Raw genomic sequence first — 15,939 nt, 5'->3', positions numbered from 1 at the left:
TTTGTGCCATTGATCGTTTTCAATACTTCATTGACATTTAACATATATGTCATTAATCAATTTTTTTTGAATATATATTTCGTTAACTATTAAAATATATGATATTAATCATTTTATAGTACTTCTTTAGCCACTAATCAAATTAGTGATTAATATCTTATATTTTAATAGTTAATGAAATTTATGTTAAATAAGTTAGTGATTAATGTCTTATATTTTAGTAGTTAATGAAATTTATGTTAAATAAGTAATTAATGATTTATATTTTAGTGATATAAACTTATACATATTTTACAAAAAGATGTCTCAATAATAAATACAAAATTTAAAAAAAAAACTATTCACCGTATTTATGCTGTGAACAGTGCATATGGTGTCAAGTATTGTGTCAAATGTGAATGTCTAAATATCAAATGTACAACAAAATATACAGTATCAAATATTAGTGACGCGTAATTATATAATTAGATGAAGGCTAAATTTATTTTGGAAAATAAGTTAGAGAAAAAAATATAGGATTTTGTATTGAAAAAGTATAATTTTGAGTTTTGATTTTTGTTGTTGTTGTAAATTTAAGATTTATTTTTGAATTGAGGTTTTTATGTTAGAGTTATTTTTTTTTTAATAATGAAGAAAATGATTAAGATAATAATGAAGAAAAATGATTAAGATAATAATGAAGATTGATAAAATTTCTTAAAAAAGAATTAAGAAGAAACAATTAATTAAAAATTCAAAAAAAATGCTATGTGATTTTCCATTTTAATATTTTTAATACAAATTGAAGAAAAAAATTATTAACATTTTAAAAGATAAAAAATTAATATGAAAAAAATGATTAAAGCTAATAAAAAAATGAGAAATAAAAATGACGATTATAAGCTAGTAAAAAAAAACACAATATCCTATATTTTTAAGAATTAATTGCTTACCAAAAATACTATATACAAAAACTAGTAAAAAATAAGCCAGTCAAAATAAAATAAAAATTGTGAACCGTCCGATTTGAATGAGCAGTGTAGAATTCCATCGTGTAAATTGTTAATATACGACACCTAAAACCACTTTCTCCAACTCCTCATACCTCACCGTGTCGCTCTTTTCCCTTCGCATTTTACTTTTCTGATTCCATTCCGATCATCCATGGCGGCTTCGCGGCGGCTCCGAGAGCTGCAATCCCAACCCGGTAACAAGATCTGTGTCGATTGCTCTCAGAAGAATCCACAGTGGGCATCAGTATCCTACGGCATCTTCATGTGCCTTGAATGCTCCGGTAAGCACCGTGGTCTCGGCGTTCACATCTCCTTCGTCCGATCTGTTACCATGGACGCTTGGTCCGATATCCAAATCAAAAAAATGGAAGCCGGTGGTAACGACAATCTCAACGCCTTCCTCGCACGCTATTCAATTTCAAAGGAAACCGATATCATAACGAAGTATAACACCAACGCTGCTTCCGTTTACCGTGATAGGATTCAGGCGATTGCTGAAGGTCGTTCATGGCGCGATCCGCCTGTTGTTAAGGAGAATGTTGCTGCCGGAAAGGGGAAGCCGCCGTTGTCGCAGAATCGTCGGAGTAACGATTCCGGTTGGGATGATTGGGATGGAGAAGGAGGTTCTGGAAATTCTGTTGATGTGAGGAGTAAGTCGACGGGAGATTTCAGAAGCTTGAATGGGGGTGGCGCGCCGGTGAGATCGAGATCGACAGAGGATATTTATACTCGTTCGCAGTTGGAGGCTTCTGCGGCGAATAAGGAGGGTTTCTTCGCGAGGAAGATGGCGGAGAATGAGTCGCGACCGGATGGACTTCCACCGTCGCAGGGTGGGAAGTATGTTGGGTTTGGATCTAGTCCCGCGCCTTCGCAGAGGAGTAATCCTCAAAACGACTATTTCTCTGTCGTTTCTCAGGTCACTGAATTGTGCCAGATTTTTTTTAATTAAATTTTCTTACTTTGCTTAAGAGATTCGAGTTTAGTTCCGTAACATAATTATACTATTGATGAGTCATGAATTCCTTTGTATTTAATTGTTTCAGGGTATTGGTAAGTTGTCATTGGTTGCTGCCTCTGCTGCTAATGTTGTTCAGGCTGGCACAAAAGAGATCACTTCTAAGGTATTATTTTGATCAATTTTGTTCAGTGGGTGACTGATGAGATGATTGTTGAATGTATATTGTTTCATGGAATGCACCTACCATGCATTACTTTGATTGCGTTTCTTCTATATTTACCATAGTGTTGTCAAATAGCTGCTACAGCTGCCGAATTTGAACTAACAACTATGTCTGTACCTGTGAAATGCCGATTAGTGTTGTCAAATAGCTGCTATAAAAAGCAGTGGAATTCAAACACACCTATTGTCCATGATCCATGATATGTTCACCAGTGTTGTAAAACAGTGGATGCAGTGCTATAGCATAGTAGACTTTGAACAAATGCTATTTTCTGTGATCCATGATTGACGACACTGGTTTACCATGGTTTATGTATCTTTAATACAATAAGTCCTTTCTCTCTATGTTAACTAGAAATAAATAAATGAAGGAAGAAATGATTCACAAATGATTTCTTTGCGTATATATTTGGTATTTGTGAGAATTGGAAATGTCACCGTGGCGTTTGAGCATTGTGAATAAAATCAATATCTTTTTTCTGTATACTTTCCATGTCTCCGTTGAGTTTTGCCTTGTTTCTCAGCATGGCGAATATTAATTGGGACGGAATTGTCAAATGCAGTTATGAGCATAGTGTGGTGGGGTATAGGAAAGCTGTTGAATGAGGTCAATAGGGAACAAATTGTCCAATGCAATTGAAATAAAAGCATAAAACAGTTTACGAATCTCTTTCAAATAGTTTTTTTTTTTGCAAATTGATATACTGGTAAAAAAATTGTCCCTTCATGATTGCCTCCTGCATCAATATACTTTTGCTGATGTTGTTGTCTCCAATAAATGGGCACTGTCTTTGAGTCATATCAGTATGATTAGTATATAGAATGTACTCATGTGTGTACCTTTCACATGGACCTCGTCATGGTTTGAGAAAAAGTATCATGTATTTTTGTTATTATAAAGTTATTTGGATGGAATATTCAGAGGAGGTTTATTTTCACTCTGCAACTATGGTGCATCTCCTAATAGCTGTAGCATATGCCATAGTTTGTTGTTACCTACTGTAGTGTTGATGGTAGTAGTGTAATCTTTTTTTAGTCACGCGTGTACTGGTTGGACTATGGAGATTTGTGTGTCGATGAAGCACATTTGATAGGTTATTTCCTTGTATAAAGATGTGGAAAAGTCCAATTGTTTTCTTTTCCCAATGTATTTGTTGTTTCCATTTTTTCTTTGCCCAAATAATCTTTTTTATTCTTTATTTCAGGTCAAGGAAGGTGGTTATGATCAAAAGGTCAACGAAACTGTCACCGTCGTCACTCAAAAGACATCAGAGATTGGTCATAGGACATGGGGTTTAATGAAAGGGGTCATGGCTCTGGCTTCACAGAAGGTTGAGGAGTACACTAAAGAAAACTCAAATTGGAAGGCTGATAGCTGGCAACGAAATGAGAATGATAGAAATGGCTACTATCAAGATTTCAATCAAGAGACCAAAGGCGGTAGTTCTTCTACTGGAAGAGAACAATCTTCATCGGGGCAATTCAAAACTCATAGCTCAAACTCTTGGGATGATTGGGACCAAAAAGATAGTTGGAAGGAAGAACCAACTAAAGGATCAACTCGCTATTCATCTGGTGTGCAGGTTGGTACTCACAATCCAAGCTCTTGGGATGATTGGGACCACAAAGATTCTAGGAAGGAAGAACCAGCCAAAGGATCAGCTCCCCATAATAACGATGCTGGTTGGGCTGGCTGGGATAATGCTAAAGATGATGGATTTGACAACTTTTATGAAGGTGCATCTAATAAGAAATCTGCTGGACGTAATGGGAAATCTGATGATGCTTGGACGGGGGGTGGCTTTCTCTAAGGTTTGTAGATCATGCAATACTTCTTTGGTAGGCTTTCACATTTTATTTCCACTGTGCACCTATAACTATATATGCAGAGTATTATATCATTTACTGAAGTAGATTCTTAAAACACATCCCAGTCTTATCTGTGAACTTTTGGATAACACTTGGTCTCTCTCCAAGTTTTTTTGTAATATGTAAATGACACATTTTTTCCCATTCTGTTTTCTGGGTCTCTATTCCCCACGTGACCATTGAACTTCAGGAACTAATGCATGCTACTTGAATTTGTGTCTTGTGGGGGGTGGAGTAGGGAGAGGGGGAAATGACAAGAGGATGGGCTGTGTGGAAGTACTCAGCATCTTGGAATTGGAAATTGTTGTTAGTGATTTTATTTTGTTATAATTGTTTGGGTGTGGATTCCCTCATCTCTCACTTTAATGTGACCTTGTCATGTTAAAGCCTCCCTGCTAACTATTTATTGTACAAACAAATTAACTGTCTAGAATCATCTTCCAATGTGCGGAAATGCGGAATGCTTCTAACATGGAGGGGAAGGTAGGTGGCATTGCAGACAGGGGGCTGTATTTGTTCGAGATAAAAAATAAAATAAAAAGAAGAACAAACAAAGTAGAAGGGAAATGGAATTAGAAATCGCCTGACTTACCTATAAAATTGTTGTTGATTTATCTTTAAAAGAAATAAATGGTTGAGATACTTTAACATGGCTTGGTCATATTATGCAGGCATGAGAAGATTCATTCCCTTGTGTTTTGTTTAGTGTTTTCTATGTCCTACCTCTGATTTGAAATTAAAATATTGCTTGTTATACTTCTTGGACCAGGTTTTATCCATCCTTATTTCCAGTCTCAAGATTGTTCCATTGGTGACGCAAAATACCGCAGAGTTCGGACTTATGACGTGCAGACAAAGCAGTTGTGCCCCCCAAACCATTATGCATGTGAAAGGACTGTCAATTGTAACTTATCAGTGCTTTTTTACTTTCAAACTCAGACCCTCCTATGTGCAGGAAGAATGAATTTTTTTGAGGTTAGTATAATTTCAGCAACTTTTATTTAGGTTGCTCTTTGTTCACTTGTAATTTTTTTCCTATGTAACATTTTGGGAACTTGGATCTGAAAGATAGTTTTACATTTATAAGTGTTGAAAGAAAGGGCTAATTGCCCAAATCTTAATTCTTGAGAACGGTATTACCTGCAATGTGTGATGAAAATTTCAGAATTGTTTTGAATTTGCTGCCAATTAATTCAACCGTGTGATTTTATTGCCTCGATGTTGAATGTGTGGTTCTTACCTCACTGTGTTTCTCAGTTTGTTTTTATTATTTGCATCAAATGATTGCCGTTGTGGGGTTTAAGCTTGAATATTGTGCACTCTGTATCTCTAAGAATACCATATTATTAAATCATCACAAGTTCAAGATGGCTTTGACAATCAAAAGGGGGTAAGATAAAAATTGATCTACAGGTTGTTACTGGACTGTATACCTTGTTTAATTTGTAAGTTCATTGACTTTTGGATAAGCTTACTGAATTACTACTGTTAGTATGTTGTCAGCTACCCTGAGTGAATGATTTTGATTTTTCCAAATCACAGTTGATATTTTTCTTAGTTTGTCTTTAATGCACGAGTAAGACCGCAACCTAGTTTTAAATCAAATCATAAATGAAGGATGGATATCGTTCGTTGTGACAATATAGGATGCGTTTTTTTTTATAAAAGAGAATAGGATGTGTTTGTTTTGTGCACAAATGAAGGATTAGACATCATATTTGTTTGAATCTGTTTTTTTAATTTAAAGTTAACTTTTGAGAGTTTTATCTTTTATTCACCGCTTTTGCTAGATCTCTATTAGTGTGTTCATGTTTGGATAAAACTGACCCAATTGGTTAAAACGATTTGGAGCGACTTAGAAAATCAGTTTTAGGTTAGGTGTGAACTTGATTTTCAAAATAAAAAAATCGGTTATTTAAATTTAATATTAGACAGAACCAAAAAGGATCATGTTTTTTCAATTTTTAAATTTTTTTTGTAATTTTTTTTCTTTCATTAAGATTTTAGAAGAGTTAATCCATGGATTAGTTATTTTAAGATCGTACATTTTTTATATTTTGATGTTTGTAAACATTTTTGTTATTACAACTTTGGTTGAAATTTGTTTTTGCGAAGAATATGATTTTGAAAAAGAATATGATTTTAAAAAAGCTTTTAAAATAAAAAGAATTTGGATAAACGAAAACTTAACTCAATCTTCTCTGAAAATAAATAATTCGATCAAATATTTTAATCGACGGTTTATTGATTTTAACCAAATCTAGTCTAAAACGACTTATATACAATCCTAATTTCTAACGTGAACATCTTCGTACTTTTTAATTCCACTTTGTAAGATTTGTGTACCCTTAAAGATCGAAATTATAAATTAGTGGTGTAAAAAATAACCACTTTGAATACTTTTTAATTCCACTTTGTAAGTTTGTGTACCCTTGAAGATCTAAACTATAAGTTAGTTGGAGTTAAAAAGAACCAATTTGAAAAAAAAGGATCTCATTATTCATTTCTCAATAATTGATTTGCATTACATAACTCAAATTAAGGTAGATATCCATAAGAACATTAAAGAAGCAAATTGAAGGTACATGAACAAACAAAGTTAGGATGTGTTTGCAGAGGAAAGATATTTTTAAGTTTTTATATTTAATTTATTTTTTAAGAGGAGAGGGGAGAGAGCCAAAAACCATAATAGAGTTCATTTACCTTCATTTTGATGGATTTGGAGGAAGGTGATGAGAGGAAAACAAGACAACAAAAAAATCATTTAAAATTTCTTCCCTCTCCTCGAATCAAACACGAGCATTAAAACACTTCCAATCTTCATTTTTGAAACAAACACACGTATCTATTCTTCTTCTCTTTCATTTATTAAAATTCATCTATTTCTCTCCCCTCCATTGAACCAAACACACCATTAAACTATGTTTGAATATTTTAAAATAAGCGAAATGGAATGAAATAGAGTTGAGCGAAATGAAATAGAATATATTTTTTAGGTATTTAATGACAGAATTGAACATAAAATGTAAGATTTGATTTCATATACCTCAACTTGGAGGAAATGAAATAAAGAAGACAATAAAATTTCTATCAATCACACCCACTTAAGTAATTTTTAAAATATTCAAACATTAGTACCTCGTTAGTTACCATTTTATTTCACTTTCATTCCACCATATTCCATGGATTATAGAAACATGACTCGAAAATGGGAAAGAAGAGGGAGAAAGAGAATCCATTCATTCAATCATAACATCCTATTACATTATTTCATAATGCTCTTATATACGAGTTTTGCGACATTTTCCCCAGTGAATTAATTCTTTCCACGCACTAATTTAGTCCATTTTGCTGCTTTATTAACACACTTTTACTACATTCATATTTTATCTCAGGTATTAAAATTTAGGTTTAATTATAAATTTATTATCTCTACTATTACTCGTTGATGAAATAGGTCACTTCATTATAAAAGTCAACAATTTTTATTTTTTATTAAAATTTTTAATTAAAATAATAATAATTTAATATATTTTAAATAATGTGACTTATAATTTTATGACATAGAATCATTAAAATATATTAATTATACATATGACATTAATTAAATTATAAAAATAAATAATTTATGAAGTTGAAAGTGGAGTTTTTATAAGGTTTTATTACGATTTCATGAATGTTAATTATTTTTCCATTCGTATCATATGCCACATTATTTAAAATATGTTATATTGTCGTTTTTAGTTAAAAAATTATAATGAACGACAAAAAATGTCAGATTTTAAAATAGCTAATAAATTTCGTGAATTGATAAAAATAAAAGATTATAACTACAATTAAACTTAATTTTTTAAATAAAATCTTAGGAGACTTGAATTAGTAATTAACATTTTACACTATAACTATATCTATATCTATTTCTATTTGTAAACATTAATTTTTTAAAGTATATTTATAAATATTAATACGGGAAAACTATCATTTTAGTTATTGAAAGTACAAAATAATATTATTTTAGTCTTTAACTCAATCGAAAATTCAAATTAACCTTCGAATAATCAAATAGTTAATCAGTTTAATCATTAACATTTTAATTCTATAATATTAAATTCTATCTTTCGTAAACTATTTTGATGATTCGACGATTAATTTGTATTTTTTACGGAGTTCAGAGATCAAAGTGATAGGACGCTACCCTTTCAAGAACTAAAATGATAGTTTACCTATATTAATACTCTTACAAAGATTACTTAATACATAATATTGAAACTATAACGAAACAAATAATCGATTTTAATTGAGGATGAATCATTCGAAAAATTTGAGTTTAAATCTTAATTAAAATAACAATCCGATAAACATTATTAATGCATTAATGAATCATTGTATTTGTAATTTCTTTGAGAAAAAAAGGATGATGTTAATGTGATCTTAGTTTTTGTCTAGTCATCTACTAACATGGCATTGACAGGGTGTACTCTCATATAAGACATCATTATTGCTCATAGTTTGGTTTATTAAAAAGTTGATTTAATTTCAATTTTTATTTTTATTTATAAAATGAACCACGCTAATTTTAATATTGTCTTTTAATTTTTTAATAAATAAAAAATAATATAAACTACATGACATATAATATGATATCATAAATTTAATAAAATTAAAATAAAATTAAAATAAAATACAGTAAAAATTTAAATTTTTAATTTAATTAATAGTATATAAATAATTAATAACATTCTATTTTATGTAAGTGTATGTGACGTGGTTTAATATTAAGTCAAATCGTTAGTTAAAAAATAATTAAGCCAGGGACCAAAATTTTTTAAAATAAGGTAATCAATCGGTAAAAATTAGGTTCAGAAACTTCAATTAAGCTTAAAAAATTCATATAACCACACTATCAACTCATTTTTTCTTCATCCCCAACACAAATCCACCACCTCAGCGGTCTACTTCCGGCGACCCACCGCCTCGCTCCAACCTCCGTTGGCCACACTACCCCACCATTAAATCCCTCTATTCTTCCTCTACAAAATCCACTCCTTCATTTACACCCATAGCCCAGTGTTTCAGTCGATAGTGGCTCCCTCTAATTCAGCGCCGTCGTCGTCTGAACGTTCCTCACCGCTGTGTCCAAAGCTCAGGTGCATCTATTCACGTCTGCCACTTCAATCTATATCTCCATTTTCTGTCTTGTGTGGTTCCTACGAGTGTCTCGATTTTAAGTTGTTATGATTTATTTCAATTTTTCTTGAATTATGGTTTCTAAGGTATATCTCAATTTCTAAGTGCGCTTCTAATTTAATTTCCTCACTTGTTGCTACTAATTACTATTACCTGTGTACATTTTCTTTGGATTTTTTCTTTGTTGGGCTTCTTCCTATTGTTCTTCTATGTTGCAGAATTTGTGGTTGTAATTTTTTGATGCATTCCTTGTGCTTAGTCTCAGGTTGTCCCTTCATTAAATTCATTAATTACTATTTTTTGGCTTTTATAATTTTTAATCACTAATATATTTCTTGTTATTTGTTGTATTTATTACTTGGCTTTTAGATTCTAAGACTCACCTTTAGTGTAAAAAGTTTTACTATATCGACAAATCACAACCACTCATATCATATGGATATCATACGGATGACTTTAGAAATAGTTATGGTTAAAGTCAAACATTCTTTATGATCCAATTGTTATGATTGAATGAAGGTGTAAAAAACCTTTCCACGGCCAATATATAAAAACTAAATTCTTTGAAGAAAATAGAATTTGGTTTTAAACATTTTGGATTAGAAGTTGAATTAAGAATTTTATTCATGGTTTTCCTTTTCTCATTTTTTGTTTTTTACACATAATGAATAGATCATCATCTGATGGTTTCTTTTGGAATATCCAAAAGAAATCTCACTGAGTGAGATACTCCTACCAAGTTGTGGAAGGATGTTATGGTGTAAAAGTTTCCTATTGTTTGCTTGCCTCCATAGTCTCTTGTTTCCGTAACCCCCCTTTAAAAGTTGTATTGCATTCAGATATCAGAGTCCTTATGAGTCATGTATATGGTTTTCATTTCTGTCATAACATTGAAGGTTTCTCCTATTTCAAAATTCCTTGTAATTTAGTCTTTGTTGATGCAATAGTACATTACAGTATATCACTACCAATAAAATGCTGCAAATTTTTATGCTTCATTACGTGCGAATTAAGAAATAGTAGGCCAAGTAAGTTTGCATTATATTAATATATTGTAGACATTTTTCTATGAAACACTCTTTTTTTGGGTCTTGATTGGCATATTCGTTCTGCCCTACTCTTGGAAATTTTTTAATGATTCATCACATTGTCTTACGCGCATATTTCCAACGTGCCTGGTTTTTGCTGCACTGTATTTCTATTTATGGGCTTGTTTTGTTTGTTGCTGTTGGAGGAATGTATGCGATAAATCGTTTAAAGGGTGGTTTTGTTTGAGATGTTAAATTTGAGAAATTGTTGTTTTCCTCCTGTTACAGTCTTTCTCAAAATTTCAGCTCATCTACAATCTTTCTTTTTGGTTCTTCTATATCTCAGTTTATATGCAAATTAGAAACATTTATATACTGTGATAGGTTAATAAAAGAGCCTTGTGGTTGTTATGCCAATGTGAGTGATAGTTGTTCAGATGATTAATTTATATACTAGGAATCTAGGACAGAATTCAACTTTCACAGCTCGACATTTGACAATATTTTTTTGTATATTTCCTTCAGCACATGCTAATTTATCTTTATTGTGTAGGTAAACTTGGAGGAGTATTAGTTTCTATTCCACCTCCGGTTTGCTGCACTATACCGGAGCTGCATCTGCTTGGTGTTGGTTCACAGCAACTTTCTCTGTACCTTCGTGATATTACTGCAGCAGCTTTCAGGTTCAAAAGCTCTCATTGATGATAAATTGCTTTATCTTTAGTCAGAATTAACTTGCAATTATATTCCCATATTATCATGAGAAGCAAAGTTATTAATTCCAGTTTTTAATCGCTTTTCTGTGTTTGACTATATGTCCTGTCATGTAAGATTTCTATCTTCAATTCACACCCGTATGTATTTTCCAAAATATGAATGATGCACTATTTCTCATGTTCATTGAATACAGCAACAAAAGTAACAAGAATGGCGCCTTTCCACACCTGATTAATTTTACCAATATGTTGACATGCAATTCTTGATAAGTTATTTATTTATATATATTGAATATGATCATGCCTGGATTATTTCTTCCTTCAACTTTGATTTTGTCGTGTATGAAATGATCTTGTGATTTATGTATAGTTGTAACCAGTAGTTAATAGGTTCTAAACTTACCTTACCATCTGATGTTGCCCAACTCTTGTTGTTGTTGCCAACTTTATGTGATTTTAGCAATGAAACTATGCATTGTCCATCTTTGCTGTTTGATTATAGAAAGTTGTTATACTTATACTCACTAGTGAAAATAGTAAATTAAGATTAACCTGGCCACATATTTCTTATCTTTGTAAAAAGAAAAAAACAATCTTCCCTGCATGGCAGTTCATAGTTCAAAACCAGTTCGGCACTGAAAAATAGTTTTGTTTGGTTCATATAGGTAGATGTTCGGTTCAGTCTGGTTCTTACTGCTGCATTTTAGCTTGGTTCGCGTAGGAGCAGTTCGGTTGAAACCAGTTTGGCCTGAAAATACAAAACCTGATGCACCAAACAAAAGAACCTGGTTTGGTTCAGGTTTAGTTTTCTTTTTCAACTGAACTGTGCCCATGCTGGACCAGATGCATGTGTTCTAAAACTTATTCCTGGGATATTTCTTTCTGTTCTTTAAACTATGTGTTCATCTAAACCCTGATGCACCAAACAAAAGAACCTGGTTTGGTTCAGGTTTAGTTTTCTTTTTCAACTGAACTGTGCCCATGCTGGACCAGATGCATGTGTTCTAAAACTTATTCCTGGGATATTTCTTTCTGTTCTTTAAACTATGTGTTCATGTTAATCTTAAATTTAGAATGGCCAAATCATGTTATCATGTGATGGTGTTAGGTTTAACGTGGCTTTGGCATTCTTCGATTCGCTCATTGTACACACTGAACTGCTATTTATTATTTCAAGTGCTTGTGAATGATGAAGTTTGAAACTAAATTAGTGATACGCAATGATTGTAGTTTTCTATAATAAGTTCAAACCTCAATTATATAACTTTAAGCTATCTAAAATTTTGTTGGATTTAGTCTGGACTAACTATACAATTATCCAGTCAAATTATGATTTTAACGTCCAGATTGAGCTTTACTGTTATTATTCAAATCTTATTCAATAATCATTGTTGCAATTTCAATTTCATCCAGTTGAAAATGAAGTTTCTCGATTGGTACTTGAAGATTGGGGTCGCATCGGCTTTGGTTGGGGCTTCTATGGAATTCTTCATGGTCAAAACTGGTTTCTGTGAGAGAAATTTCCTTTCTCATTCTTTAAATGCTCTTGCAACCTTTGCATTTTTCTTGTCTTTTCTATTTTGTGGTCTTATTGATACTGCTTTAGAAAATCTATTATAATTACATATTATTGTTTGATATGATATGGCCTTTTGGGTTGTAGAGTAGCAGGATATAGTGGTTCTAGTTACTAGATTACTATCTTAAGTAAATAAAATATATTGCCATTCCACCATTACTACTAGATACACCACTCCATAATGTTGTGGATTTTGAGTTTTGGATTTGGGTAATATCATGGTCTTCCAATGAAAAGGGATTTTTGGGAAATATCATGGGGCCCATCATATAAAGGTAGGGACTATGAATTCCCATGTTTGGTAAAAAAAAATATTATTGGATATTAAAGTTTTCCATGAAAAAATAAATAACTTTTACATTCCCATGGTTTTTATTCCCAGTAGAAGGTTGGGAAAATAGATTCCCATGAGGTGGGTATGAAATTTTACTCAGTTTCTTTTTATAATTTCTGTAACTACCTCTATACTCTACTCTAAAATAATTCCTAGGAGCAACAAATGTTTGGCGAATAATTTTAAAAAAATGACCCGGAATCCCCTTCATTGTATTCTTTTAAATGTTATTTTCAAATAAATCTACATAAATCTAAACAAAGGCCCCTGTGTCTTGTACATTATTTATTATGGTCAAATTGCTCAATTAGCTCAATATTTTGCATATGAAGAGGATATATATATATATATATATATATATATGTATTCAATAATTGTTTTCTTATGGATTTTGTCTTCGTCATAGGTATAGCTTTTCAAAGTTTGAATTTGTTCCACTTTTCTGTGCATTGTGCAGATGACAAAGTAACCGTTTTGGAGTCAGAAAAGCGTGCCTGGGAGAATTCCCCAGAAGCTCAGGCAGTTAGAGAAGCTCTCAACCCTTGGAGACATGTTGATACAAAAGAATCAAACAAGTCCTAACTCGTGTATGTCAAGAAGTTTATTGAGCATATGCTGGAAATTGATTGCATATGGACTAGCTATTCTATTATAGTTATGATTCATGTCATGGAATCAGTAGCGTCCTTCGAACAATCATAGTTGCGGCATCTTGTTGACCAGCCTGCAATTCATGGACAACTTTACGATGTATCACACAAACAACCTTCAATTTCTTTTTGCTGCTATCTACCTTTGAATAACAGATTTGTGTTACTCTTGGAGAAGTGTTAATAATAATTTTTTTGGTAGTATGATGATGCATTTTCTCAATAAAAAACAATTCCAAACTGTTCTTAAATTGTTTTCCACCTGGCATTTATCTCTGCAATGCAAGTATTCAAAGTTTCTAACATAGTCACTCTTCTATAGTTTCATTAGACTTAAAATCTCACAAATATCATAGAACTTTCACCATCTAATCAATGGCTGTCTGTCACCTTCAATACTTCATCACCATTCACCAGGTATCTTATTACCTTCATGGCCATAACCATTTTTTTTGTATATTCCAGCTGATTCATATATTCTCAAATCACATTAGTTAGATATGGCAACTATGGTTGGATAGAGAGACTAGAGAAGTCAGAGTCTGTTACAAAATCTACAAAACAAAGATGACACATGCTTACTATTTATTTCTCCCCTAGTAGTTCCCTGGTAACAAGTGGGCTTTTTTTATCTCCAAATGTGAGGAAAAAGAAAAGAATTTCTTTTGGATATGTTTGGATGAAAGTTTTTTTACAATCATATTATTGGTGCGAAGTATTCACCAACTTGTCAATATTTAATCTCTACCGAAGAATCTAACTAACCACTTTTAGTAATATCTTATTTCGGCGAAAGGTTGATTTTGATAAATAAGCCAAAGATTCAAGGGGAGTGATAGAGTATAATATTTATGAAAGGATAAATTTAATTTTGACTATTTAAGTTGGAAGATTGGAATTTAAAAAAAAAATTATTTTAACATTGAAAAATATTTGCTATTTAGAAGCTTACTTGTTGGTATATGAATTCAAGAGGTTCATATATTTGTTATATACGTTTATTTATTTATAAAAAAATCATATTTTACTTTATTCATTTTTCACATGGTATATACACTATCAATCCGGTGATTATTTAATATCATTGCATTTTATTTGTCAGATAAAATTACTATCAGAATTTTACATATAATTCTAAAATTTTGAATTCCAATTCGATATATAATATATTAACATTTTCGATATTTATTAATTAATTTAAAGTTTGAAGATAATATCATTATATTTTAATTGATCTAAAATTTAATGACAATATCGTTACATTTTAATAGTGTAGTATCTATAGTATGACACTTTTTTATGTTAAAGAATCGGATTTGGTACCCGAGATTTACGACACACTTGCGCGAGACCCAATGTTCGTATGCCATATTTAGACCCAAAAAAACAAAAATGTTCGTATGGCACTTTCAATCTCTTTTATTCACCTTTGTTGGCAGTAGCACCCTTTGCAAACGTCGCCATCAAAAACTATCCAACACAACCACCTCTACTTAGGCCAAAACATTCATTTCACCATTTTGCTGCTATCACCAAACGATCCTCTCTATTTTATAAAAGAAAACAAGCTCTATTATCATATGTGTATAAAGTCAATAAATATTTAATTTATGTCAGATATTCTAAAAATGTATCAATATACACACAAAATTATAGTGATAAAACTCCTTATTTATTTTGAGGCAACTTAATACTAGCTAGTACGAATAAAACATTGGATATGACAAAGAAACAAATTCTTAAATTAGATTTTTTTTTTTATTATTTTTTTTTCCCAAGGTATCCTCTACTCAAAGGTCATAGATTAATCATTTGACGTAAGGAGATCTGTTTAAAGGCATAATCTCTCCTAATAAATATGTTAAGATATATCAGTATTAGTTGAAGAATCTCATTAAACTATCCTATGAAAACGTAAATTTGTAAAAGAATTTTTTTCTTAATTTGTAAAAGAAATCTTAAATGGGTGTATATTTGATTAGTAATTTTAAAAACTTCCATTATTAATTATAATTAACATATAAGTAGTAGATCAAGACAAAAGATAGTTCGGATCCTAATTCAAACATATACTAGTGTAAGTTAGCAGGTTATTTTACAAAAGGCTAAAAAGAGAAGACATTTCTTACGACACGTCATTTGCACAAGTACTGGCATCCACCTAGCAGAGATAATATTTTGCTTTCTCAACCTTTTCCTCCTATGTATCATATATAAGACAAATGTGTTATTTCGGTCCTTGAAGTGGACATAACTAGCAGTTTGTGGTCCTTCAGTTAGATTAGGTAGGCATTTTCCATTTGCAAACTGAGATTTCACATTGACAGGCTTTTTCCAACTCACCACTATTAAGCACTTAACATCTTATATTAGTTATATAAAGATTCTGATTTGGTTCATATTA

The 15,939-nt window shown here is 31.6% G+C and overlaps 2 protein-coding genes and 1 long non-coding RNA gene across 4 annotated transcripts; 2 read left to right on the top strand and 1 right to left on the bottom strand.

Annotated features, from left to right (window-relative positions):
- The first annotated feature begins 1,057 nt into the window (after nt 1–1,057).
- LOC101499774 (probable ADP-ribosylation factor GTPase-activating protein AGD6) lies at nt 1,058–5,260 on the top strand. 2 transcript variants are annotated; one of them, XM_027333503.2, is made up of 4 exons: nt 1,058–1,908; nt 2,036–2,113; nt 3,378–4,011; nt 4,811–5,260. In XM_027333503.2, exons 1-3 carry the CDS (start codon nt 1,144–1,146, stop codon nt 3,981–3,983), a joined length of 1,449 nt encoding a protein of 482 aa, XP_027189304.1. In that variant the 5' UTR covers nt 1,058–1,143; the 3' UTR covers nt 3,984–4,011; nt 4,811–5,260. The 2 variants fall into 2 exon arrangements, with proteins under 2 accessions (XP_027189304.1, XP_004495006.1); XM_004494949.4 differs by having other exon boundaries at nt 1,059–1,908; nt 3,378–3,984.
- Nucleotides 5,261–12,057: 6,797 nt separating this feature from the next.
- On the top strand, nt 12,058–13,705 carry LOC101499473 (uncharacterized). The gene is made up of 3 exons (XM_073368049.1): nt 12,058–12,117; nt 12,386–12,482; nt 13,343–13,705. Exons 1-3 carry the CDS (start codon nt 12,058–12,060, stop codon nt 13,465–13,467), a joined length of 282 nt encoding a protein of 93 aa, XP_073224150.1. The 3' UTR covers nt 13,468–13,705.
- Nucleotides 13,706–15,035: 1,330 nt separating this feature from the next.
- Nucleotides 15,036–15,802, bottom strand: LOC140919938 (uncharacterized). Its single transcript, XR_012162635.1, has 2 exons — nt 15,665–15,802; nt 15,036–15,081 (listed from the first exon to the last, which is right to left on the bottom strand). It is a non-coding gene; the product is annotated as an uncharacterized lncRNA (long non-coding RNA).
- Between the last annotated feature and the right edge of the window lie 137 nt (nt 15,803–15,939).

The sequence above is a fragment of the Cicer arietinum genome, chromosome 4 (assembly GCF_000331145.2).
Source record: "Cicer arietinum cultivar CDC Frontier isolate Library 1 chromosome 4, Cicar.CDCFrontier_v2.0, whole genome shotgun sequence".
Taxonomy (NCBI): Eukaryota; Viridiplantae; Streptophyta; class Magnoliopsida; order Fabales; family Fabaceae; genus Cicer; species Cicer arietinum.
This window is presented reverse-complemented; position numbering and strand designations above follow the sequence as displayed.

Bases quoted from the DNA above. Each gene is read 5' to 3' on its own strand.
- LOC101499774 (XM_027333503.2), top strand. From the start codon at position 1,144: ATGGCGGCTTCGCGGCGGCTCCGAGAGCTGCAATCCCAACCCGGTAAC. The intron at 1,909-2,035 runs GTCACTGAATTG...TAATTGTTTCAG, and splicing joins ATTTCTCTGTCGTTTCTCAG to GGTATTGGTAAGTTGTCATT. The intron at 2,114-3,377 runs GTATTATTTTGA...TCTTTATTTCAG, and splicing joins CAAAAGAGATCACTTCTAAG to GTCAAGGAAGGTGGTTATGA.
- LOC101499473 (XM_073368049.1), top strand. From the start codon at position 12,058: ATGTTATCATGTGATGGTGTTAGGTTTAACGTGGCTTTGGCATTCTTC. The intron at 12,118-12,385 runs GTACACACTGAA...AATTTCATCCAG, and splicing joins CATTCTTCGATTCGCTCATT to TTGAAAATGAAGTTTCTCGA. The intron at 12,483-13,342 runs GTGAGAGAAATT...TGCATTGTGCAG, and splicing joins CATGGTCAAAACTGGTTTCT to ATGACAAAGTAACCGTTTTG.